At 45.5% G+C, this 26,302-nt stretch overlaps 1 protein-coding gene across 1 annotated transcript in view; it reads right to left on the reverse strand.

Moving 5' to 3' along the window:
- Positions 1 to 26,302, reverse strand: part of LOC147726768 (baculoviral IAP repeat-containing protein 1-like) — a 1,009,320-nt gene that overhangs the window by 64,330 nt on the left and 918,688 nt on the right. The window contains exon 10 of the mRNA XM_086960810.1: positions 20,620 to 20,784. Within this exon, the coding sequence (XP_086816936.1) occupies positions 20,620 to 20,784 (165 nt within the window). The remainder of the gene's footprint in view (positions 1 to 20,619; positions 20,785 to 26,302) is intronic.

The raw sequence follows: 26,302 nt of genomic DNA on the forward strand, positions 1-26,302 counted from the left end.
TCGATCTCTCCAAAGTATTTGGCCGGGACCGGATCTTGGGTGTTTTGCAAAGCGTAGAGGAAGCGAGGTAGCGCCATCATTTTGAATAAAGCGGCTCTGCCCATTAGGGAGATCGGTAGCTTCTTCCATCCCTCGACATCTCTACGTAATCGCGCAAGCGGTGGTAAAAGGTTGTGTGAGTATCGGGCTCGGGGGTCGCGCGACACGTAAATGCCCAGATATCGAAAGCCCTGCTGGGCTATCTGTATTGAGCACCCACGAGGGAGGCGCGGAGTGTCTCCACACAACGTGTATAGTGAGGATTTAGACCAGTTGATCACCAAGCCGGAATGGGTCCCGAAGGTACCCAGCAGGTCAAAAACCACAATAAGTGAGCGGCAGGGAGAGGTAAGATACAAGAGGATGTCGTCCGCGTAAAGCGACACTCGGTCCTCGAGGCCAGGTGACCACGCAATCCCGGAGACATCAGGGTGCGTCCTAATCCAAGCCGCCAGGGGTTCCAGCGCCAGAGCGAACAGGAGCGGCGAGAGCGGACAACCTTGTCTGGTGCCCCTGTGCAGCGCAAAGGAGGCCGACAGCCGACCATTGACGGCCACATTAGCCAACGGTGCGGTATACAGCAGTCGGACCCATCCGATGTAAGTGGGCCCAAACCCCAACTTGGCTAGGACAGCCCACAAGTAGCTCCACTCCAGCGAGTCGAAAGCCATAGTGGCGTCAAGCGAGGCGAGAACTGCAGGCTCACGAAGCAGGTGAGCACGTGCCATGACCGCGTGAAGTCTCCTCAAGTTGAGCGCCGTGTTCCGGTGCGGTATGAAGCCGGACTGGTCCGGGTGGACCAAGTCCGTGATCACACCCACCAGCCGGTTGGCCAGCAATTTGGCCAGGATCTTGGGTTCGGCGTTCAGTAGCGAGATGGGTCTATAGGACCGGCACAAATCACGTGGTTTTCCTTCTTTATGGATCACCACAATGGTGGCGAGTCTCTGGTCGAGGGGGAGCTCTCCCGTCTCGCGGGCTTCAATGAACATATTAAGCAGTGGTGTGGCCAGCGCGTCGGCCTTGAGTTTATAAAGCTCGACCGGGATACCGTTGGGTCCCGGTGCTTTGCCGGAGCGCAGCGAGCGGATCGCCAGGGCCACCTCATCCACAGACAGGTCTCGGTCCATGTCTTCTCGGTCAAGATCCGAGAGGCAGGGAAGGTCAATGCCCTCCAGAAAGGAGGCCGAGACAGACTCTGGGAGAGGATTTGCGGAGGTATACACCCCCTCAAAGTATTCAGCGAAGGACCCAACTATAGCCGCCGGGTCCGTCAGGGATAGACCGTCCTCACCCACCAGTTCTGGGACCACCCGGGACGCCAGTTCCCGTCTATCCAGCCACGCCAAGAGCTTGCCCGCCTTATCACCCGAGTCATATATCCTGCCCTGCTGTTCCCTACTCAAGGCCTTCGCTGCATCAGTGGTGGTCGCCCGGAGTTCGGACTGTTTAAGGGAGAGAGCATGAATCAAGTCGGGAGACGGATCCAGCTCCAGTTGGGCGCTCAGGTCAGCGAGTTCAGACTCCAGCCGCACCACGTCCCCATCCCGGCGGCGGCGAGCCTCCGCAATCAGGGAGAAGGCCTCGCCACGAAGCACAGTTTTAAAGGCCTCCCAAAGGGAGACAGCGGAGTCAACGGAGCCAGTATTTTCGACAAAGTACCGGTCCATAGCTTTAATCAGGAGAGCCCTGGTCTTCGGATCGCGAAAGTACCACGGGTTAATAGGAGCCACTCGCGAAGACGCGGGGATCTGGAAGTCAAAAGAGACCCAGACCGGGGAATGATCTGATATGCCCCTAGCTAAGAGACGCGCGGTGGACACAGACTGCGCCTGGGCGGCCGGGGTGAGGACGTAGTCTATTCTAGAAAAGCTACTGTGGGCACCCGAGAGAAAAGTGTACTGCCGCTGAGTAGGATGTAACAATCGCCAGCAATCAACCATCCCCATGGAACTCAAGAAATCAGGCAGCCAGGATTGGGAAGGGCGGAGATCCCTGGATGGGAAGCGGTCCAACTCCCCCGAGACTACAGAGTTAAAGTCCCCACCCACCAGCAACAATCCCTCGGGGAGACCCAAAATGGCGCCTCCCAGGTCCCTGAAGGTAGTCTCCTGCAGCCCCGGGGGAACATAAACCGAAACCAAAACTAGCGTGCGGCCCTCCCACTTGCCCACCAACGCCACGTATCTGCCTCTCTCATCAGCAAGTACAGACTCCACCTCCAACGGGAGGGACGTGCGCACCATGATGCCCACCCCTCTGGAACCCGAGGAGAACCCTGAATGTGCCACCATTTTGTATCCCCGTCTATTCAAGGCCTTACAGGCATGTCCCACCAAGTGGGTCTCTTGTAGAAAAACTACATCAGGCGAACAGCGCTTGAGCATCTGCAACACAACACCCCTCTTGATACGGTCCCCCAACCCGTTAACATTCCAGCTCAACAAATTAAGAGATTTACCCCCCATCATCAAGGACGTTCCGCACCCCCTCCCCCACCCACAACAGCGCCCACAGCAGTATCATTTCAAACCAGTAGTTCCTCAGCCAGAACAAAGAGTAAGACAAAGAAAAAGTACGAAAAAACACACCCCAACTACCCACCACCCTGCACCCCTGCATCAGACTATAATCCACCCCAACTAGCAGTGTGCCTGTCGCCCCTTAACTAACCTACAAGAAGCCCACAGAGGAGAAAGGAGACATCCCATCCCCCCCGTCATCCCCCATATTAATTACAAAAAGAGTCAAAATAACAGCAGCAATGTCAAAAGCCGAAGTCCCTCACGGCATCCCAGCTCTCGGAAGACAAGCAACCAAGCAATCATTCCCGTGCTTCCGCGCCTCCGGTGGTCTCCTCCGTCTGGTCGGTCGGCTCGTGCCGTTCCTGGGGCAGGGTATCAAGCCAGTGTCCCACCTCATCCGGGAAGTCAAAGAAGAAGGTCCGGTGGTCGCGCTCGATGCGAAGCTTGGCCGGATAGAGCATAGAGTAGCGTAGGCCCATTTCCCTCAGTCTCCGTTTCACCCCCGTAAAGCTCTGGCGCTTTTTCTGAACAGCCTGGGTGAAATCCGGGAAGAAGTTCACATCAGAGTTCTGGAAGCGGAGAGGGCCCGCGGTCCTCGATGCTTGCAGGATAGCGTCTCTGTCCCTGTAATTGAACAGCCTCGCGATGATGGGGCGAGGGGAGGCACCCGATTTCGGCGGCCCACCCGGGATCCTGTGGGCCCGTTCCACCGAAAAGAACTTGCTCAGGCCCCCCGGTGCCAAGTTCTTAACCACCAGTTCTTCCACAAAGAGCTCAGTCGAGCCTTCCTCGGCCTTTTCCGGTACACCGGTGATGCGAACATTCTGGCGCCGCGCGCGACCCTCGAACTCGTCCAGTCGACGCGCCAGCATTCCGTTAGCCATTTTCAGGTCACGCACCTCCAACTGTATATCAGACACATCCGTGACCAGGCTGGAAGTCTTAAGGTCCAGCGATTTCACCCGGTCATTAGTTTTCCCGAGGTCGGTCCTGATGAGGTTTAACTCGATCTTCAGGGAGTCAACCTTGCTGGACAGTTCCTCGCGGAGAGTGTGCAGCTCCGTCTTCACCCCCGATATCGCTCCCATGACGTCCCGAAGCGTTATCTCGGAGTCGTCCGGCGATACATCTCTACCTGAGTCCTTAGCACGAACCACCAGTACCGGTGATCCCTTAGACTGGGAGAATCGCTCCGGAATGGTGGACTGGGACTGGGATGGTTTCCTGTTGAGCCGCTGAGATTTACCTACGTCCGAGCCTCCCTTGCCCGCCATGTTGGCACTCTCGGGACGGGGGGACACCAGGGGCAAAAGAGTCCAGTGTAGTATGTCCAATGCACACGACGATATCTCCAAAATCAAGTGTTGAGGCCGCCCAGCAAGGCGCTCAAGGGTCAGAAGCACCCACCGGAATGAAGAAGCGTAGGAAGGGACGTGCCATGTGGAGACACCGCTGTACCCCACAGCGGTCGCCAGTGATGCGGGCGGAGCCTCCGGGATCCGTCGAGCTAACTGAGTCTAGGAATGTCCGATTTTCATTCCGAAAGCGGGTGCCGCCTCAGGACCGGCTTAGCAACCGATTCCCACAATCGTGGGACAGGATGGATCACAGGATCATTGCGGAGGACCGGGAGGTCTTCGGAGCTCCGAGCTCACGCGGCCATCTTGGTTGGCAGCGAAGCTCCTCCCCCGGATGTAGTCTTCTTGAAGGTGAAATGGATGCAGCTGTGGTCTGTCCAGTGTAGTCCGGTGGAGTGGCTGAAGGAGATGTGGTTGCTGGCGGAGAAGACGGGGTTGAGCGTGTGGCCAGCGTAGTGGGTGGGAGTGTTCACCAGTTGCTTGATTCCGAGGTTGGCGAGGTTGGCGAGCAGGGTGGTGGTGTTGTTGTCATTATTGTTCTCCCGGTGGAAGTTCAGGTCCCCTAGGAGGATGTAGTCTGATGAGGCGAGGGCATATGAGGGGAAGAGGGAGGAGCAGCTGGAAGGTGGGAGTGGGGCGGCAAATGGGAGACCAGGAGGGCGGGCCGCAGGGGATGCAGCGGCGGGAGAGAGCGAGGGGGGAAGCGGGCGGGTGGCACAGAAGACAAAAGGGCACAAAATACGGCGGGACAGGCACATGACAGGCAAAAACAATGGGCAGACAGTAAAACAAAATGAACAGAAATGAAATTAACACTGAGGACACCCAGTACGAACCGGGGCACAGCGAGTGGCAGCAGCAGGGGTAACGTGGTGGCTGAGGGGTTGACCTACCTGGTGACAGGGTCAAGGGTCGCAAGGCTGCTAGGCCTCATGGCCTCCTGTATCCTGCTGGTCAATCATGCCAGATGGCAAATACGGGCTCTGCAGTGGGACCTGCAGTTCCAGTGAGTGCAGCATCAGGGGAATCTATCCGATTGTGTCCAGATCTCGGAGGGCACTGCTCGACAGTTGCAGTTGTGGCTCATGAACCAGGATTGGGTCAACAGCAGATTTCTCTCCCTTCCCCAACCAGAGCACACAGTGGTGATGGACGCAACCCTTCTGGGATGGGGTGGCCACATGGGATAGGCGGAGATCAGAGGCCTCGGTCTCTGGAGGAGTCCATGCTCCACATCAACCTTCTGGAGCTTTGGGCGATCCATCTTGCTCTAAAAGCATTCCTTCCCTCTGTCTGGGAAAAAGAAGTTCAGGTGTTCACAGACACCACCACCATGTAGTACTGCAAGAAGCAGGGCAGGTTGGGGTTGTGGACCCTATGTCAGGAGGCTTTCCGCCTCTGGACATGGCTGGAACATCAGGGCATATCCCTGGTGATTCATCACCTGGCAGGTTCTCTGAATGCCAGGGCGGACGAACTCAGCCGCAGGTGCATGATGGATCAAATATGGAGTCTTTACTCGGAGGTGGTGCAAGGTCTCTTTTGACAGTGGGGAGCACCTTGGTTAGATTTATTCGCCACCGAAGAGAATGTGCAATGTCAGCAATTCTGCGTGTTAGAATTTCCAATGCGGCACTCGCTAGGCAACGCTTTTCATCACAAGTGGAGTTGCGGTCTGTTGTACACCTTTTCGCCTATACCACTTCTGCTCAGAGTGCTGAAGAAGATCAGGCGCTACAGGGCCCAAGTCATTCTTGTGGCTCCAGATTGGGCACGAAGAGTCTGGTATCCTGAGCTGCTCAACATTGCCATAGATCCTCCGATCAGACTGCCTCTTTGGTAGGATCTTCTGTTGCAGCACCAGGGGACGGTCCTACACCCAAAGGGTCCAGCCTCCATCTCCTTGCGTGGAGATTGAGCGGCGGCAGTTGACATCTTTTGACCTGCCTACCGAAGTTTGCAATGTAATCTTGGCAGCCAGGCGTCCCTCCGCTAAGACGGTATAAGTTTGTGGCATAGTGCACAGCAAAGGATGTGGATCCTTTTTCTGCCCCTCTTTCTGAAGTTCTCTTGTTCCTTCTTTCTTTAGCCCAGCAGGGCTCTGCTCTGGGCACTATCAAGGGCTACATTTCGGCCATCTGTGCCCTCCTTCAGCTTCCAGATCAGCCTTCTTTTTTCAAGTCCCCGGTGGTTAATCATTTCTTGAAAGGCATAACTCATCTCATTCCTCCTATCCCTTTCGTTATGCCTCAGTGGGACTTCAATCTCGTTTTAACCTATTTAATGTGTGCTCTCTTTGAGCTGCTTCATAACTGTCCATTGAGACTCTTACCGCCCGATTCATCAAACAAAATTGCGCTCGCAAAGGGCCAGATTCTGAGAATCTGGCCCTTTGCGAGTGCGATTTTTGCATTTGGGATTCAGCATCCCAAATGCAAAAATCGCTAATTGCGATCTCGCAATTTAGCGAGGAATTACATTTAAGGAATCTCTATTTGAGATTCCTTAAATGCAATTCATCATCCAATTTTTTTTTGCGAATTCGCAATTTCTGGCCGCAATTTACCGCGAGGTCAGACCTCGTGGTAAATTGCGAAAACTCAGAAAAATGCATTTAAATGCATTTTCCTGAGTTGCATGTTACACACACACATGTCCTTTGGACATGTGTGTGTGCAACACCTGTGTAAAATTTCATTTGAGGGGTGCTACAGGGTGTCCTTTGGACACCCCTGGCACCCTTCAAATCGCTATCTTATTTGCGATTAGCAAATTGCTAATCGCAAATAAGGAATACTCCCCATTCATTCCTATGGGCCTTTTGGCCCATAGGAATGAATGGCGAGTTATTCCTTATTTGCGATTAGCAATTTGCTAATCGCAAATAAGGAATATGTAGGAATCGCATTTCTTTATGCAATTTCTACATGAATCCCGTTTTGCGAGTCCTTAATAGCGATTCGCTATGAATCGCTATTAGGGGCTCGCAAAACGGGAGAATGATGAATCAGGCTGTTAACTCTTAAAACTGCATTCCTGGTGGTCATCACTTCTGCCAGAAGAGTGAGTGAGCTCCAGGCTCTTTCCTCCAAACCTCCTTTCCTATATGTCCATCCAGACAAGGTGCCTCTCAGGACTTGTCCATCCTTCCTGCCCAAGGTTGTCACTGCCTTTCACATTGGGCAGACCATCACTTTGCCTACCTTCTTTCCGCCTCCTTCAAAAGAGGAGGAAAGGCTCCACCGTCTGGACCTTAAATGTGCGCTTTCCTTATATCTGGAGGCACAAAACAGTTCCAGGTGGATGACCAACTCTTTGTTGGCTACGTGGGTGCCAAAAAAGGTCAGGCCGTACACAAGCAGACTTTTAATGTTTCTTACAGATATATCGTTCCCAAAGGTAAGTAACTTGTTTATCCCGGTGGAAACACCTGATACAAAAGTGAGTGTCCCATATTGTCTACACAAAATTAATCTACAGTTAGAAGGGGATATCTCAAGAAAAATAAAAGGACTCTTTTGGGAAAATTTGACATTTGGATATGACATCCTGTTAGTTGAAAAAGATTGTCCGTCTGAATTTATAATGGATTGTCCAAAAGCTTAAAGCCTCATTTTGCCTGCTTTTTCCATCCTCGTTGCTGTTTCCTTAAAACACTCATACACGCTGGAGCGGGTGGAAGCCCTAGCCCTGGCATTATATCGCAACCATGTAGGGTGGGACGTGGAGTCCAAACACTACGAAATCCCATTAAAAACTACTCCAACACCACAGAGACAGTACCCTGTTAACCATGAGGCAAAGAAACAAGTCAAAGAAATATTAGACCAACTTGAATACCAAGGTGTAATTGAAACTTGCACTTCACCCATGCATAACCCTTTGATTCCCGTAATGAAGGCCCAACAAATACATATCGTTTGGTTTTGAATTACCTACATTTGAACACATGCAGAAAGACATTTGCAGTTCAGAATTCACACAGTGCTGCATTAATGAATAACATTGTGTGCAAAAAATACAAAACAACACTAGACATCTCAAATGTCCTCCTGGAAGCAGGTATTTGACCAGATTCTCTGCGTTGGGCACCCAGCAACAATTTTGTTGTGTAGCTCAAGGGTATAAGAACAGCTCGAGGTTGTTTTCAGCCAGGGTGTCAGAGCTACTACAAACGTACGATGAGGAGGCGGTGTCCTATGTAGATGATATCTATCTGTTGGACGATAAATCACCAGACCACTTTTGCAGGGTGCACAACGCAATTGTTGGAATTGCCAATATGGGCTTCAAATTTAATTTTTAAAAAATCAAAAATTGCCTTCTCAGTGTCCTGTTTTGGGATATGAGCTGTCAAGTGAAGGCAAAAGGCTAGCCACAATTTTTTTTCAAAAATGCGCTTTCATTTAGCCTCCGAAAAATCTGAAAGGTTTACAATCCATTTTAGGATTCCTAAATTTTGGCAGAAGATACATTCAAGACTACGCAGAAAGAGTCAAACATTTCTATGACTTAATCAGACATGATTCACTGCAAACAAATGGACTCAACAACATACTGACATTTTACTTTCAGTTCAAGCTGACATTGTAGCTTCAAACACTTGCAGGCACGAGTAAAAGTCTGCAACCTGGTAATACGAGTCGTCCTTGGATTATCAGGGTATACCTACATCACGTTTAGTTAAGGTGGAACAGTCCCTATCCCATACAAATTTCATCTGTACACAAAGGTTGACAATCAGTTTGCAGCAACAGAAAAAAATCTGACAGCACTACAGACTGTTTTAGTGAGAGAAAGAGCACTAGCACAGAGAAAACACATCATTGTTGTGACTCCTATACCGACTTTAGAAGCGGTAACAAATGCCAGCATTCCAAATGCAAAGGCGTGACATACACGTTGGATACAATAGGCTAATTCTCTCACTGCAACAGATGTAGAATACAGACATGGTCCAAGACTTAGAACACAAGCATTTCTGCAATACAAACAAGAATACCCTCTCCCGAATTAAATCTTGCCTCTAGACCAGTGTGAACACATCATTTATACTGGTGGATCTGCACAGCCCACCATGCAAATTAAATAGTAATATAGCACCATGTGTGCTATAGTGAAAAGTCACATTCACGACTGTAACTTCTATCCCAGAAATAATACTACACAATCTCTAGGCAATTGTACAGCTTAATTCTAGCGGCACATGAGGATCTAGGCTCTGCTCATGCAGGAGTCACTGCAACAATTTCATTATTGAAGCAGCGTTACTGGTGGTCATGGTTGACAATACGAACTAAAAAATATATGTTCTGCAGTGCGATATTTGCACCCTTCACAGGCCACCACAAACAATATGTTTGATTTCAGACAAACATGTGTTTATTTGGACCACTGTGGCCCCTTAAATTCTGATGGGGCTTACAAGTATATCTTGTTAGCGGTGGATTCATACTCTAGACTCCTATGTGTTTGGCCCCAGTGCTCGGCTGACGCTCGAACTGTTATAAAGGATTTGTGAGTCTTCATTGGGACATACGCAATTGGCATGGTATATTCGGACCGTGGCCCTGCGTTTAGCTCTAGAGCTTACAAGAAAGCCATGGAAAATATGGGCGTGGCCTTGCAGTACTCCTCACCCTACTATCCTGTGGGAAATGCGGTAGTGGAGAGGAAAAACTCTGACCTAAAGCAATCCTTAATTGCTAGAGTACTAGGCGCGGGTGGTGTTTGGGTCAATCACCTTTATGGAATCCAGAGGCCACTCAACAATATGCCAAGATAGCCTTTGGGAGGCCATACCCCTTATGAAATACTGTTTCAGACACTAATATTGGTACCTGATCTTGATTTGCCAGCACAGTGGCGGATGCAAAACCATTTGAATTGAATGCCCGTTTGGCTGTGTTACAGGAACTCAATGAATTAAGTGCATAACAAAGCAACGTCCTAATCAAACACACCACCACTAGGGAAGTGAAACCAGTAGCAGCAAGACCTGCCTGGGTCCCAAATATAGGGAACCTAGTCCGGGAAAAGATCATGGCCAGAAGAGAGTTTGTACCATCATACAGAACTGCAGTCCTGGCGATAGTGGGAACAAGAATAGTACTACTGCCGCCCCTAGCCGGTAAAAAAGAAAAACGATGTGTTTCTATTTATCTGATCAAACTGCATCATGTGGCCGATTCTCAACAGCAAGTCGCGTGGGGTCCTGAGTTGCTGCAGACCTCCTCTAGCTACTATACAGGAAGTTCAGATGGAAAGATTAAGAACATTTCAAGACTCAACTACACAATGTGAAGGTGTACCAAACAATGGAGCAGAAATCATTCCAATTGACATTGAACAGCATCAGAAAGAAATGCAAGTTGCAATTTCACCCACAAATGATGTTTGCATGTATGTGCCTTCAAATGACACATCTGCCAGTTTTACAAAATCTGCGGAGCTACCAAAGATAGATCAAACTGCGTCTTGCTACTTCATTAAATTTGATAATTTTTCTTCGGATCCCAGTGAACATGATCCAACGCCATCCATTTCAAAAAGAGAGAAATTTCTACAATTCTATCTTATGCTCAAAAAGACTTCCTTGGTGCAACCTTGGCTGAACATTTGGTTTGCAATAGGTGTAGTATATCTGTTAATATGGATTGGCACCGTGACAACTGTTCCCTTTACGGTGCGCGCACGCTCACAACTCTTGGTGTGAGCGCGCACTGCCATGTGTGGAGTGCCCACACATTCAGGACATCGCGCTTTAAAAAAGCGATCAGTGCGAAAAGCTGGCACTTTCTGAATGCGGTGTGCCGGAGGAAGAGTCGGGACGGAGTTCAGGTAAGGCTGCCTTGGGGGGCTTGTGGGCATGTGGCTGTTGGCACTTGTTGGTAAAGCGCGGGCAGATTATGGGGTTTTGTTTAAGTATTCTGTGAATCACAGCTCCTTCACGAGCTGTGATTAACATGAATACTTTAACAAAAGCCCACAAACTTCCCTGCACCGCGCATTACTAACAAAAGAGCAGAGCCAGTTTAAAAACACAGCGTGTACTTTCTGAAAGTACACGCTGTGTTTTTAAACTGTCTCTACTCTTTTGTTAGTAAAGCGCAGTGCGAGGACAATTGTGGGCTTTTGTCTAAGTATTCATGTTAATCACAGCCCATGTAGGGGCTCTGATTAACATGAATACTTAAACAAAATTTCACAATCGTCCTCGCGCCGGGCTTTTGTTTAAGTATTCATGTTAATCATAGCCTCAGCAATCATTTTGGCAGGTGAGAAGAGAAGCTAAAGGGTGGACTAGTGTGAGTTCCAATTAAAAAGCTCCTACAAAATGTCTTTGTTTGTGAAAACCCCCATAATTGTCTCTTTGAACTAGAAGGGCAGCCGAGGCAACCCTGTCAATTACTAACAAAAGAGTAGAGCAAGTTTTAAAACACAGCGTGTACTTTCTGAAAGCACATGCCCTGTTTTTAAACTTGCTCTACTCTTTTCTTAGGCATAGCTGCCAAGGTTTCAGATTGCTTATGTGTGACATTTTCATAATTTCAATGTACTTGTGATGACTAGCATTCAATGGCTAAGGGGGACATGTTCTTGTGAACAAAATCAAAGCAATGAAGATGTGGGAAATAAATATCTGCAAGTAAAACATGATTGAAGGTTATTCCTCTTGATGCAGATTTTTAGATTTAGGGCTGATTTTTTAAAAATATTTATCTACTGTTTAAAAACACCCTTAAGTTCTTACAATCAAAAGCTATGTTACTCTTCCGCTCGGCTGGTCTGTTGCAGGTTTTCTGCCACTGCAATTAATGGAAATGCATCTCTTTGGTAGTTAATAGCTCACTGTTCTATATTAGGATTTAAACTTATAAACTGAAAGTAACAAAAGGGGCTGTCTGACAGAAGCAGTAATGCACCGACCTAATTACATTGCATGTCATTTGTGATCTACATGGTTCACCAGCTTCATTTCACCTGTCATTTTAACCTCCTCCCCTACTTAATTATGAGTCAACTTCCACTAGACAATACTTAGATCTCTATGCAGCAGGTCCAACATTTTTCAGAGTTATCTTGACATTTTTATGGTTGCCTGAAAATTACTAGAAAGTGGTTATCATATTTTTGCACGCCACTGCATCATCTTCAGGTGTGATCTTTTGATGGACTGTGTGCTGGTCAGTCCTCCTTGTGAATTTCCTTGTTCACACACCTCAACCATTTGCACAGTTTGAATGCCAGGGAAAAGCTGCATCACAGAAGGTGTAACACAGATTTATAGACCAGTTTAAGATAATGGATGGTAATAATGAAACACATGGGCACACGCCTGTTTGTCCTAGACCGGAATCCCAGGTAATTATATAGCCATTTTTCCTATTGGGGTCTCTAGACCGGTCCCATTCATAGTTTGTAATTCTTTGAGCGTTTGCTGACGATCTTGTCTTCAATTACAGGTTTCCAGTCTGTAAGGTATTTGGATTTGAGTGGCATAATATTCCATATTTGTAAAGCACCCAATCACCCGTTAGGGTCTTTAGGCGCTGGGGGCCGTCGGAAAGATTAAGGAAGCTATTGCCCAGAGTCACATGGTGCTGGGCTAATCTGCCGCCGGTGATCGAACCGTGATCCCCAGATTTCGGAGTCAGTCGCCCTAGCCGTGGCACCACACCTCTTCCACTATTCCAGTGGTCAGGTGCAAGTACCCACAAAGACAAGGTAATTCTGTTTCCGTTCCTCGTTGGATTGGGCGTAGCTGGGTAAATAGATTCATAATCTGCAACCCTTTTCTTTTGCAGGTTTGTGAGACCGTACCGTACTATGAATACAATTGCACAGGCAGAGGTCAGTGCAACTGGTGCATCTTCTGTTGCAGGTTTTGTAGACCGTACCCCACAGATTTAAACTGGCATACGTGAGTACACGCAGAAGAGGTAATTGTTTGGTACAGTCAAACTTTGGTGCATCTTGTACATTTTAGTATCATATACATACCCATGTTTCTTCTGTTGCAGGTTTCGCAGCCAGAACCCCATACATTTAAACTGGTGTACCTGAGTTCAAGCAGAAGAGGTAATTGTTTGGTAGAATTAAACTGAGGTGCATCTTGTACATTGTAGTATAACAGATTGCATTCATGAGCTAGGCGTCAACGTAAGTCATGTTCCCTTTTTTTACAGGCTTTGTGGCACAGCAGGTGCAAACCGGCGGGCACGGAAATGTTCAAGCGCAAAGCTGTAACTTTGGGAGAGTGCAGCACTTCACAACAATGGAAGAAATGTTGCATTGTATTCAAGGAAGAGTGGATGAAAGAAATTGTGGAGGCTGAGACACAGAAATCACGAAGCAAGGTTCGCGTGCAACTCAGGGACCTATTTCAATACAGTCCAGACGTGGGCTTTATTTGCAAAGCAGGTGCCGAAGCCAAGACTATTGGGGACTCTTCTACAGGGAAGAAATGGAGTGATGGCTGGAAACTGGATTACATGAAACGCCATCTACTTAGCAAAGTACACGAGTCTGCCGTGGTGATATTGAGAAACAGAAGTGCTGCTGCCAGGTTTGGCTATGGAGTGCGGGCAATGCTGACAGAAACTGCCACTGACAAAGCAAATAGAATGGAAGTATTTGAACGCAAAGCCTGAGGAGATAAAGGTTCTCATCAACAACATGTTGCCTGCAGTCAAGATGAATACTTCAATGTTATCTGTACAAGACATCTATGACCACCTAGCTTTGTATGTGAAGATACCAGACAGCTGGAGGAGCAAGATCTATGCCTTTGAGTTCCTTGAAGCCATCAATAGCCTGATACACTGTGAAGCTATGGAAGAACCTCGGCACGCTTTGTATCACACATTGATAACTGATGAGAGCATAGATATTTCTGTACAAAAATGCTCTTCCTGTACTTCAAGTTCCGACCTGTAACATCAACAGAGCACAAACTACAGTTTGGGGACATAGTGAAGCTGACTATTTGTAATGCTGAGGCTATCACTACTGCTGTGAAAGAATTATACACTGCCAATGAACTGGACCTAATGATAATGGTCATGCTCACATTCAATGGTGCGTCTGTGATGCTGGGTAAGAATAATGGTGTTGCTACTCGCCCTAAACAAGCCATTCCACATCTAGTTGAGCAGCATTGTATCACTCATTAAGAAGATTTGTGAGCTTATGTTGCCTGGAAGAGGGTTCCAATGATTAAAGAGGTGGAGACATTATTGAGGACTGTCTACACTGGGTTCTCCTGCAAGGAATTCCAAGCTGGATGAAATTGCATCGGAAACTTAACGTAAAGTGGTCTCTTTTCGACCACTGAATGAAGTCCAGAGGCTTTCAAAGCATTTTGCTGTTGGTGCACTAATTCGTAATTAAGAGGCTGTTCTTAAGTACTTTGAGCATGAGAAAGTTGAGGAGAATGATCCAGTTGCTCAATATTGTTATAAAAAGCTATCAGACTCCAACTACCATATTTACCTCGCAGTACTTAATGACATTCTGGGTGAATTTGCATCTTTGTGCAAACTATTCAAAAAAAGTTCTTTGACTACTGTTGAAGCTCTACAATATGCAAGAGCAAAGATTGGCCAAATTAAGCAACAGTATTTGGGGGACACTGTCATTTGGAGCAGCAATGTAAGAGATCTGATGGTGTTGTACAAAGAAAGGCAAGAGTTTGACAGTGGGCCTAATTTGTCTTTTGTTTCCCTTCTTTGTGAGCACATGCAAAAAAGGTTCCATGAAGATGAACTGAAAGGATGGGCAAGTTATGAAATCCACGTAATAGCAACACAATCACATTTTGATTTTGGGACTGAGAATAGACTTGTTGAAGAGTATAAATATGTATTGGTCCTGGGTGATTGTGAAACACCAGAAGATGTTGTTCGACAATAAATATGTGGTGGCAGAACATGTAAAGAGTGGCTTATTTACCACCTTTCAAGACATGGTGAATTTCACTGTACGCAATGCTGCTCAGTATAGTGTGATGTCTCAGCTTGTTGATGTCTGCGCAACGTTTCAAGCATCTAGTACAGCTTTTGAACAATGATTCAGCCTCATGAATACTATCAAGAGTAAATTGAAGAATAGACTAGAGCAGAAGCATTTGGATATGCTGACGAGGACAAAGACCTACCTCCTGAATGGGAAAGTTGACCTAGACCGAGTTTATCAGCATTGGAAAAATGGCAAGGATCGCCGTGAGAAGCAACCCTGTCACCCATCTAGTGACGCCACTTGACGTGTCTGAACGGCCCTCTCCCTTCTTGTGTATATGTGAAATTGTATAGGCTCGCAACATTTCCCCACCCAATGAACTGTGCTCCAGTTAAGAATATTTATTAAAATGTTATGATGGTACCACCATTGAAGTCTTGTGCTTTTCTAAACTTGAAGTGTACTTACCAGTGTAACCAATTCATGTCATGGCGTGTTTATCCAATTTGCAACCTGGCCTTAAGACCCTTAACGTGGCGCTGTATATGTGAAAATGGACCATCTTTTAACCCTTTTTAAGTAAACGTTTGGAGTGACATTTGGCGCTGCACACACGCACGGTCTGGTTCCTGGCGCACATAGCCACGGTTGCAGCGCACAGAGACCCTCCACTGCCACACACAAAGGTAAAAAATTAGTGGGAACATTGGGTGGCAGTGGAGAGATTTTAGTACTGGGGTGGTGTGATCAAAACCTTTTTATATACTTATTTTTTGCCAAAAATGAGTAGGGCACCAAACTTTTTTTTTATTGTTGTTCACTTACGTTTTCACCTTGGATACACATAAACTCATTTTAGTAGTTGATGCAGGCGAGGGATACTGAAAGGCTAATGTGTTTTCATCGTGAGCCTGCAGTAGTGGGAGTATGTCACAGAAGTGACAGAAAAACACTTTGTTGTTGGTATTAGAGTTAAGCCGAGTCGGCAAGCGCAAGGCAATCAGTTTTCATTTTTTTCTAATTTAATTTTCCCACTTCATCGTCTGTCGAATACCTCTCCACCCCTCCCCACCGCTCCTGCCCGTACTGGTCACTCCGGCTCTTAACAAGCATTTGCAATGCAATCGATCTTGCCTTTGAGCACAGGAGGAACCTGAGGAGGATGCGGAAGCCTGGATTGCTGAAAAACTTTGTGTAGCACTGTCTCCCTTTGCCGTGAACCTGCAATTCATCTTTTGTCTTTTATTTTGATGTCAAGCTCTTGTTGGCCTTTGTGGTGTCTATTGTTATTCTAATGTTGGACACATTGACCTTTTATATTATGCAATGCTTGTTTTAAAAAAAACAACGCTATTTATCATTTTCAAAAGAATTACAATCCGTTACAATTAGCACCATTTGCAGTAAAAACATAGCAACAAGCATTTACATGTGGTATGAAGGTAGCACGCTCTCCTGTAGAATTGTAACCAAGCATCTATGGAGGGTCATTGCTAAGGCTACAATTCCAGTCATCACATATACATCTCATTATTGTGTCAGGCATTGAACTGCATCAGGGTATAACTGTATTGCTTAGGCAATCGACTAAAGGGGATGCTACATCTGATCTTGGCAATTACGTGGTTATATTGTTACTGCCCGAGTACCCCCAAACACCCTCCCCCAACATTTTGGTCTCCCACCTCTCACTCCCTTTCCTCAGGTTGTTGAACATTCTCATTGCTTGCAGCTTCAGCCCTGCCTTGCAAATAAGCCTCGAATAGGCCCCATGTGTGGGTTTGCTGCGGATCGGCATCAAGGAGTTAAATGTGTCTGCATTGGTGTCACAATAGCTCATATCGCATGCCATTGCAGACTCCTCGGCACCGGGCATCGCATCCAGCGCATCGCGAACCTCCTCTCTGCCAACAGAAGCCCCATTGCCACCAATCGTCTAGTAGGGCTAGCATAAGTGAGTTCGGGATTGGTTCCCTCACCATCACCTGGAGTTCTTTCTTCAGCCTCAGCCAGAATTTGTGTATTTCAGGACAGAACCAGGAGAGGTGGCTGAACCCGGCGCCCCCAGCGCCACATGTCATGCATTTGTCATCGCTCCACAAGACATATTTAAATAGGCGTGTTGGGGTATAATATACTCTGTTAAGGTATTTAAAGTGCCCAGGCGATGTCTGCAATTTTTTGATATGCTCTTAGTGAGTGAGCAGCAGTGCGCACACTGTTCATCTGTTATTATCGCGCCTAGGTTCTCCTGCCATTCCTGTTGCGCTTTTGTGTTTGGTTGGGCAATCCTATGTCACAGAAGTTTATATAGTGTTGAGATCCCGCAGCTAGGGGAGGTTGCCTGGAGTAAGTATGTCAGAGGGGTCATTTCAGCTATTTCAGCTCTAGTTGCTCCTTGTAGTGACACTACGACTGATGTGCCCTGTGGCAGTTCTATCTAGTGATCATCAGCTTTTCCTCCGGTAACAAGTCTTGTATCCTTTCCCAGGTGCTGAGTGTCTCTTCTCTGAAAAAGTCTCCCATGTTGGGTATTTTCTATTTATGCATCGTCTGTGTTATTGCTCTATCTGCACTTAAGGGGAACCATGTGCACCATTCGAGTGGCAGTTTCGGCGAGTACAGCAGCGGGATCTGCATTGCATCTGCCGCTTCTTAAAAAGATAACTCGTAGTGACTATTGGGTCAATTGTGTGGAAATTGCGGCTGGCTGTACTTAGCAGGTAGCATGGGAGTGTCAAGGGGTCAGCAGCTTCCTTTTCCAGGTATAAGTGTGGGACATCCAGTGGCCCTTGGATCCAATAGTGTGCACGAATGATTTGTGCTGCCCTGCAGTATAATTCAAGGTCTGGTGCGTCAGGCCCACCCATCGTATAGAGAAGGGTGAATGTGGGCCCTCCGACACTCGGCTGCCTCCCGGCCCCAGCCAAGCAAGTTATAAGGGTACACAGAGTGCGGAACAATGCTTTGGATAGTAAGATCGGTATATTGGCTAAAAGAAAAAGGAATCTGGGGAGGACTATCATTTTCATAAGACCCACGTGGCCCAATAGGAAGAGGGGCAGTCGAATTCACTTCTCTTTTGCTTCTGTTAGGCGTGGCACTGCTCTCCCATAGTTTTAGCTTATTATCACTTCAGTGTTAGTGTGAATCTGAATCACTAAATATCGCACTGGCTCAGTGGTCCATAACAGGGGGAATTGTTTGTATAGGCATGGTAGATGCTTTAAGTGGGAATATCAGTGATTTCCCCCAATTTACCCTCACTCCAAAGTGGCTGCCAAACCTCACCACTTCTCGTAGCACTGGGGCTAGGTTCTGCTTCAGATTCCTCACGTATAGCAGGGTATCATCAGCATATGCTGAAATGATTAACTTAGCGTTTGGGATTCGTATCCCCCTGTGTGCTTTGTATTCACGCAAAGCGCAGACTAGGGGCTACACGACTAGTAGTGAATACAGCAGCGGGGAAAATGGTCAGTCTTGCCTCGTCCTCTGTGTAATTGATATAGGAGCAGATATCACCCCATTCATGAATACTCACGCTGAGGGGTTCAAATACAAAACTTGTATCTGTTTTATGTAGATCTCACCAATTCCCACTCGACGCAGCACCGCCAGCATGAAAGGCCATTCTAATAAATCAAGGCGATACAAAAGGGGATGATGGACGGAGCGTTTGAGCAAATCAAACACTCACCCCCAGTCAACTGATCTGGGTTTAATCCATCACCATTCTTTAGCTCACTCAGCCACCCTAGTTCAGACATGGCCATATGCAAATCAGTCTGACCCTGTGCCTCATGGGAACAGTCCAGCCCGAACTGCCAATCCATGCCTTCCCTGGACCGGAAACAAGCAACCTGGGACCGGTTTCGGATTCATAATCCTCATCAGCCAGGCTATCTTGAAACCAGTGGCCAAGTGAGCAAGGGACTCACGTCTGAGCATTCCCTGCCAACTTAGGGCGAACAAAGCGATACAAAAGGGGATGATGGATGGAGCGTTTGAACAAATCAAACACTCACCCCCAGTCAACTGATCTGGGTTTAATCCATCACCATTCTTTAGCTCACTCTGCCACCCCAGTTCAGACATGGCCATATGCAAATCAGTCTGACCCTGTGCCTCATGGGAACAGTCCAGCCCGAACTGCCAAGCCATGCCTTCCCTGGACCGGAAACTGCTCCAGCCGGCGGCGTCAGCCCAAGCACCGCAGGGTCCAGAGGCAGCTGTCTGGGGCTAAAATCGTCAGGATCACAGGGAATAGGTCTATGGTGCTCCTGTCTGGTATGTTTGGTATCAATTAGAAGCTATAATGAAGGATTTTGCAGGATTTTACAACGACGGCCCCAGGAGCTCACCTAATAAGTGTCCATCTTTGGATCAGGCAAGCTCCGCCCTCTATATTATTCAATGTTGGCCATTTGTGAGACCTATTCGTCAATTATTTGCTTTGAATCATGTTTTGTTGTTTTGCTATTCGCCTGTACTGGTTGTGGAATAATTTATCAAATGGGAAGAAATGTGATGTCTTAGAACTTTGGGGTGGAACACTCGACCCAGTCAGTGGGGTTCCACAGTGGCTGAGGTTGCTTTTAAATAACGATCCTACCTTGAACTTACTCCTGTACCACAATAGTACTACAAACATACTACAAAACACTATTCACAAATCTACATCCAAAGATTTCGCCTCTAACTCCTATCTTTTCTTGTACAAAGAACCCTGCCCGACTGCAGAATCTCTGCACATGCATGTATACCTTATAGTAATAAATGTGGGAGGAACACATGTGAGTGGCCGGAAACTGGGTAATACTTACTAATAAAGGGTAGGGTATTAGGAAGAAGTTAGAAGGGGTTAAGGATAGATAGGGACGGGTTTAGGGAGGAATGTGTACCCACCAACATTGATATTCACAAACTGAACTTCTAAAGTCACTGAAGACAAAATGGGACTCAAAACAGTGGTAAATTCCTGAAGTTCAGACCTCGAATAAGTCCATCATCTTGCAACCACTGGTACTGTAATAGCCTTCTATAGAAAATAATTGAAGTAGAGACTTAAAATAAAACCTCATAGAAAATAATGCTAAATTAAAATAGTTAAAATATAAATAATATTTAATTTGATGTTATAAAAATTATCTAAAAACAAAACATGTTTTAATTTATTATATTTTAATAACTTGTTTTATTTAAAAGTTACTATTACTATTATTTCTATACATCAGTTTTTAATATTTAGTAGTACATAATAAAAACTTTTTTTTACTTTAGATGCAAATGTATTTATTAATTTAAACTTCAGAAAAATGATTGTTATTCAATGTAGTATATTTAAATGAATTTAAGGTTACTTCAAAATTAAGGTAATAGTACTGTAGCATGTTATGTTATTTTACATTTAATATACACATATAACAATTATTTACAATAATATTTAACAAAATATGTTTTCAATTTTTTTGCCAGGATAATGCACTTTATAAAAACATTTCTCAATACTTTACCATAGGGATCTAGTACATATGTCCTTAGTCAACCCTATAATGTTGGAAAGGGTAATATCTGGGTATATTTTACAATTTACACACATGCAATAGAATAGACTTGGCTCCAATCAGCAGCGCACCACTGCATGAAGAGCATTATTAATTAAGCAAGGAGCACTATTTCCTGCAGTCAAACTGTGAATGAAGGCATGCTTTTCAAACAAATGTCAAACAACGTACCGAGTTGTATCACGCTTTCATCAGTTAAATTGGCAATGAATTTCAAAATGCGCAGAAACGGAAGTCGCTGGAGTTGCTGTATGATGACTGTTGCTACTTGCTTTATTCCTTTCCCAAAAGGAATTCTCAGTTCTTCTAGATGAACTAAGGAACCCAGTGCATGTGCTGTAACAAAAACAGTATTTTAGTCTTACAGCACATATGCATACATAATCGTTGTCCAACAGTACTATGTAAATAGCACATTATATATTGGTTAATATGCCCCATGCCGTACCCTATAAGGATATTGCCAGTCGCTGAGGGGTTCTGCGACCATGTAGAGGAATAAGGAGAAAAGTTGAGTTCCTTTAAAAGGACCTGGAACTTTGAGGTGAATTGAAATAACCTTTTAACGTATGACAGAAGCAATATATTCCTTATCATATAAGTAGAAGGTCACACCATCACACAAACTGTTTAACCCATCACTGTCTTACTTTTTTAAATGAAAGGCATAGTATGCTTGAAGGTATGACAAATAAAAGCAGAATCTGTATTGCAAAATGTAACATACCAAAAAGAGGTTAGTAATTTATTCCAAAAGGGTAGAAGAACCAGTTTAATGTAAGTCAGATAAAAAAAATGCTATATCTCAGTAAGGAAAGTACCATGCAGAATAATTGTATCTTTACTGTAATTACCTAAAGCATGCACAAAAATGTAATGTTGCCTTACAGATATCCCTTCTGCAGATCATTGTTCATTTTACAAGAAGAGATCAGAAGAATGAAAAGCCAGTTCTCGTCTTTGTTGTTTAAACGTTAACAGTTATTTTGTTCCATGGCCCTTTGCTTCACCCTTGGCTACTGGGTCTGGTAACCTGCCTTGTGACAAACACAACTTAACTGTAATAACTTTTTACATTTGAGCAGCTATGGGATTTCTTTATTACATTTGACTTGAGCCTTCAAAACTAAACTGTAAAATGAAAATTAGGGACAGGCATTTAGACTGGGATTACCGACTTCCACATATTATAATTCTCCACAATATATAGCTTTCAGCCAGTTTGTAACGTACTAATATTTTATGGGGCAGATTTACAATAACTGGTGCATCCCTGCATATCAGCAGGGATGCGCCAGTTATTGTGAGCCACGGCTCCGCCACCATGGATGCGCCGCATTTACAATGCGGCGCACCATGGGGCAAAAATGGACTGATGTGTGACGCATTTGTGCCTTAAAGGCGGCTCATTGCTGGAGTTGCGTCGGAAGCGCAACGCAGCTCCAGCTAGGCTCTGGGGTGCCCTAGCTTTACAATGCTGCGTCAATCCTTACTCCTGCTTCAAGCAGGCGCAGGGTTTTTACTCAGCATGGGCTCAAAAGTGACTGAGTGAAAACTTGTAGATTTCACTCAGCCACTTTTAGGAGGCGTTCCTGCGCTGAAACCTCCCCCCACCCGCGCAGGAACGCTTACTTCTGGCGTAGAGCTTTACAACGTGACCCATCTCCCAGATGTGTCACGTTGTAACTACCCCACAGCATGGCGCTGATTTTGTGCCACTGCTGCGTCACAAAAGTGACGCAACAGCGGCGTAAAAGAGGCGCAAGGGGCTTGTAAATTTGCTCCACAGTTTTTGGTTTACGAATTTGTGATGTTTGTTCGTGCCCACAAAAACATTTGTAAGTGCTATTCAGAAAGGATTGCAAACTAATAACGTCAAATTATAGGTGGATTTACAAATGAAAAATCCAAACAGCCATTAACTTGCACTTAATCTTATTTTTTGCAATCCACAAACCATTGTAAGTGTCGCGTTCTAATCTAGGATCCCGATCAATACTGTGACTTTATGCCCCTATACGGCTATAATCCCTTTGTACCCCTATAATGGCATAAACGATCAAGAGTGATATTTCAGAAACTCGTCTCTAGCCTAACACGATCAGAGCCACATTTCAGAATCGCTTCCTCTGCAGCTCATTAGAGCAAATGACACAGCAGAAGCCACTATCTAAGATTCCTAGATTACACTCCGAGTTCTTCAACAAGATAAAACTCAGCAACCTGGGAAAACCCTGCTTGCTATGTTTTGATTAGTAATAGAACTCTAATGAGCACTGAGAGACGATCACTTCCTAGTGACATCTTTATTGACGTCTTATGTCCAAAAACATACGTCAAACAAGGCACCTTTCAGGTATAAATATTACCAACGTTGCCTTAAGCAAACGCTGCCTCAATGACATCGATGATAGCGATGGTGTGGTGAACATAGGAGCACAACAGCTGTCCCTTACAGAGCCCAGCAGATGCAAGCTGCCCACGGACGCTGCCCCTCCTCCTCCTCGATGCGCTGAGAGAGACGCTGTCTTTTCTCCTGCCGAGAAAATCCAGCTCCGGCGTTTCCAGCCTACTCTTGCGAGTGACTGGGATATCGAGTCCTGGAAGGAGATACAAGACCTCCAACATTCTATTCCAGAGGTATGGTGTTGACTAAACCCTTAGAGAGAATTCTTGAAGCAAACCTTGGCAAAACCAACTTAACTAAAACTGCTACTTACTTACTCCCTCCCAAGTATTAGGCTTAGGTCCGGTACACTGGGGTAGGCGTAGTTAGAAGCACCAGTTGAGTATGTTAGCCTAATGTATATATGAATGTATACATTTTATTCATTTTAACCATTGTATGGCAAAGAAACCATATCAATGCTTTTACAGTATTATTTCACAATCCTCATTTTACTGTACACACTTTTTATAATAACTAGTCTTGCAATTGTGGCAATTCATTTCTCTTGCACGAGAAGAAAGACTGTTCAATAAATAATACCTTTTATTGAAAACGCCAGTCTCTCTATTTCTCTGCATCTTGGTGAAAGTAATCTGCACAAAACTGACTGAGTAAAATAACTGTCTATTGTTTCACACAACTCTAGAGATTGACTCTTATTCTAAGGAGCAAAGTTGTCATGTTTATGCGGTTGTTGGAAAACTGAATCCCTTCTTGTCTGTACCAGGGAAGCTGATCACTTCCTATTCAGTCAAGAAAGTTTCCAGTGACCTCTGAGCTAGTTGGTAACAAACCCAATTAAGTTTAGCATAGTCAGTAGAGACCTGGAAGATCCGCACTTCTATGTCAATACTACTGTTTATGTTATTCCAATGCGCAGGGCCTATTGGGAAAATAGGAACTACACTACATGGCGCCCAACGTTTGGTAAGGCGATAAAACTAACGCAAGACGTTAGAGTAACTCAATCGTGCATTTTTCACACAGACCCTTTCTCCCGTAAATACTCCAATAGACGTCTGGAGTGGGTGAAAGGTTAAAATTCGCCCGAACTTTGTAGGAAGAGATTCCTATGTAAAGCTCTGGTTTATTCAACGTTGAAGGATACAGTGTTCCAAAATATTGTGCATATAATCTTTGTTTCCTTGGGGACCTGCTCTGCAAACCTTGCATTTATACAATGCCAGGAGAAAACGGAACCGCTGCACCCGCAGTAAATGCGACTGAGCAGGGTCCCGACGGTACTACTGAACCGGGTGCAATAATCATCCTGGCACATTTAAGAAAATCTATAACGTCAAAACTTATAGAAAATGGACTGACCACACAAGGTGGCACAGTCGTCTTCGTGATAGAGGCACACGAATATCGGCAGACAGAGGTATTCTATTCTTGGATAATATTCCCAGCGGCAACACACGAGTTCCACTACTACATAGTAGGGGATCCACCGGAAGAGAACGCTCCTTTCGAGGAGATTGAAATCCCATTAAAATTCCAAGAGCACCTGCTCTGGTTTAAAGGCACCCTAAAACATAATGATCATATAACCAGGCTCGGTCCACTAGGTAGACCAGGAGCAACGTGGCTGGTTCTAGCCAGCTACACACCACATCCAGACATTTCAAAAATGTCAAGTGAAGAACTCTTAGTTAGAATAAGAGAATTAACAAAGGCATATAGAGAGTTAGTTCAATTGACAATGGAGGATAAAACGATCCGCCAGAAGTTGAAGGAAACAGATATAACAGATCAACCAATTGAGCTTGCCAGAATCATAGAAAAATGCTATGAAGAATTAGGTAGAGACAGCTTGGGTGGAAAACCGGTAAAGCCCCAACTGCTCGAAAATCCTGAAAAAGTATTTATTAAAAATAATTCAAATACTCCTAAAAAGAGCTGGGATGGAAATAAACAATCCACTCCCAAGGAAAAAGTTTTCCAGTCCAGAGGAAGGTCTCCTCGACAGAGGGAAAGAACTCCGACTCGAGAACACCAGCCTCCCCAGAGGGAGCCCTCTGAGAAAAGATATAACCTTAGAAATAGGGATAATTTGAAGAAGCCTGATAGATATCAAAGTATTGATACACGTCCTTCTCGATCTTTTTCGCAGAAATCGGAAATAAGAGGACGGTCAGACCCAGGAGAGCACACCAAGTCCAAAGACAAGGAACCTGCTCAAAGTAAAACGTTACAATTTTCGAAAAAGAAGGTAGCCAGTATTAGAGTAATCGAACATGCCGAGAATACTGAGGACACAGTTGAAAAACGGGAAGTGGGCACAGACAATGCTAGACAGTGCAGCAGAAGTCAGTATAGCTTGCAAGATCCTGATGAGTCATCTGTGGACACGAATGAATACATTCAAGTAGAAACTGCCGACACCAGAGTTAGAGAGCCCCATAAGATATACGAAATAACACTGCGTATAGAGGGTGATAAGACTAGGAAAATAAGGGGTCTATTTTGGGATAAACTCTCAAAAGGCTATAATATTCTGTTAGCTGAAAAAGATTGGCCCCCGGAGTTTGCAAGGGAGTGCCCTCGTGGCGAAGAAATGATTATGCCTGCCTTCTCGAATCACATTCCGATTCACAAAAAATATACATATGCAAGGAAATGGGCAGTAGCCCAGGCACCAGCATTATATAAAAATCATGTAGGATGGGATGAGGACTCTCCTCCTCACAAAATCCAGTTAAAAAGTCAACCGACTGCACAAAGGCAGTAACCAATTAAGCAAGAAGCTAAAAAACAAGTCAGGGAGATTTTAGATCAACTTGAATATCAGGGGGTGATTGAAACATGCACCTCTCAAATGAACAATCCTTTGTTTCCTGTCTCCAAACCAGACAATTCATATCATCTAGTTTTGGACTACAGACACCTTAACGCATGTTGCAAAACATTTGCAGTACAAAATTCGCATAGTGCTGCACTAATGAATAACATAGTTAGGAAAAAATATAAAACGACATTAGACATATCTAACGGTTTCTTTTGTCAAAACATTGCACCAGAAAGCAGATACTTGACCGCTTTCTCAGTAATGGGGTCACAGAAAAATTTCTGTAGGCTCCCACAGGGATTCAAGAACAGCCCAGGACTATTCTCAGCTAGAGTAACAGAGTTACTACAAATGTATGATGATAAGGCATTATCTTACGTAGATGATATCTATCTCACAGACGACGACTTGGAGACTCACTTGAAAAGAGTGAACACCATTATACTTGGGTTCGCAGCAGAGGGTTACAAATTCAACTTTAAAAAGTCAAGAATTGCCCATCTGACATTATTATTTTTAGGATACGAATTATCAAGTGAAGGAAAAAGCCTAGCGGACAACTTCTTAGAGAAGTGCGCTGTACTCCAAGCACCGAAAACGCTGAAGAACTTACAATC

This window comes from Lissotriton vulgaris, chromosome 3_1 (assembly GCF_964263255.1).
Source record: "Lissotriton vulgaris chromosome 3_1, aLisVul1.2, whole genome shotgun sequence".
Taxonomy (NCBI): Eukaryota; Metazoa; Chordata; class Amphibia; order Caudata; family Salamandridae; genus Lissotriton; species Lissotriton vulgaris.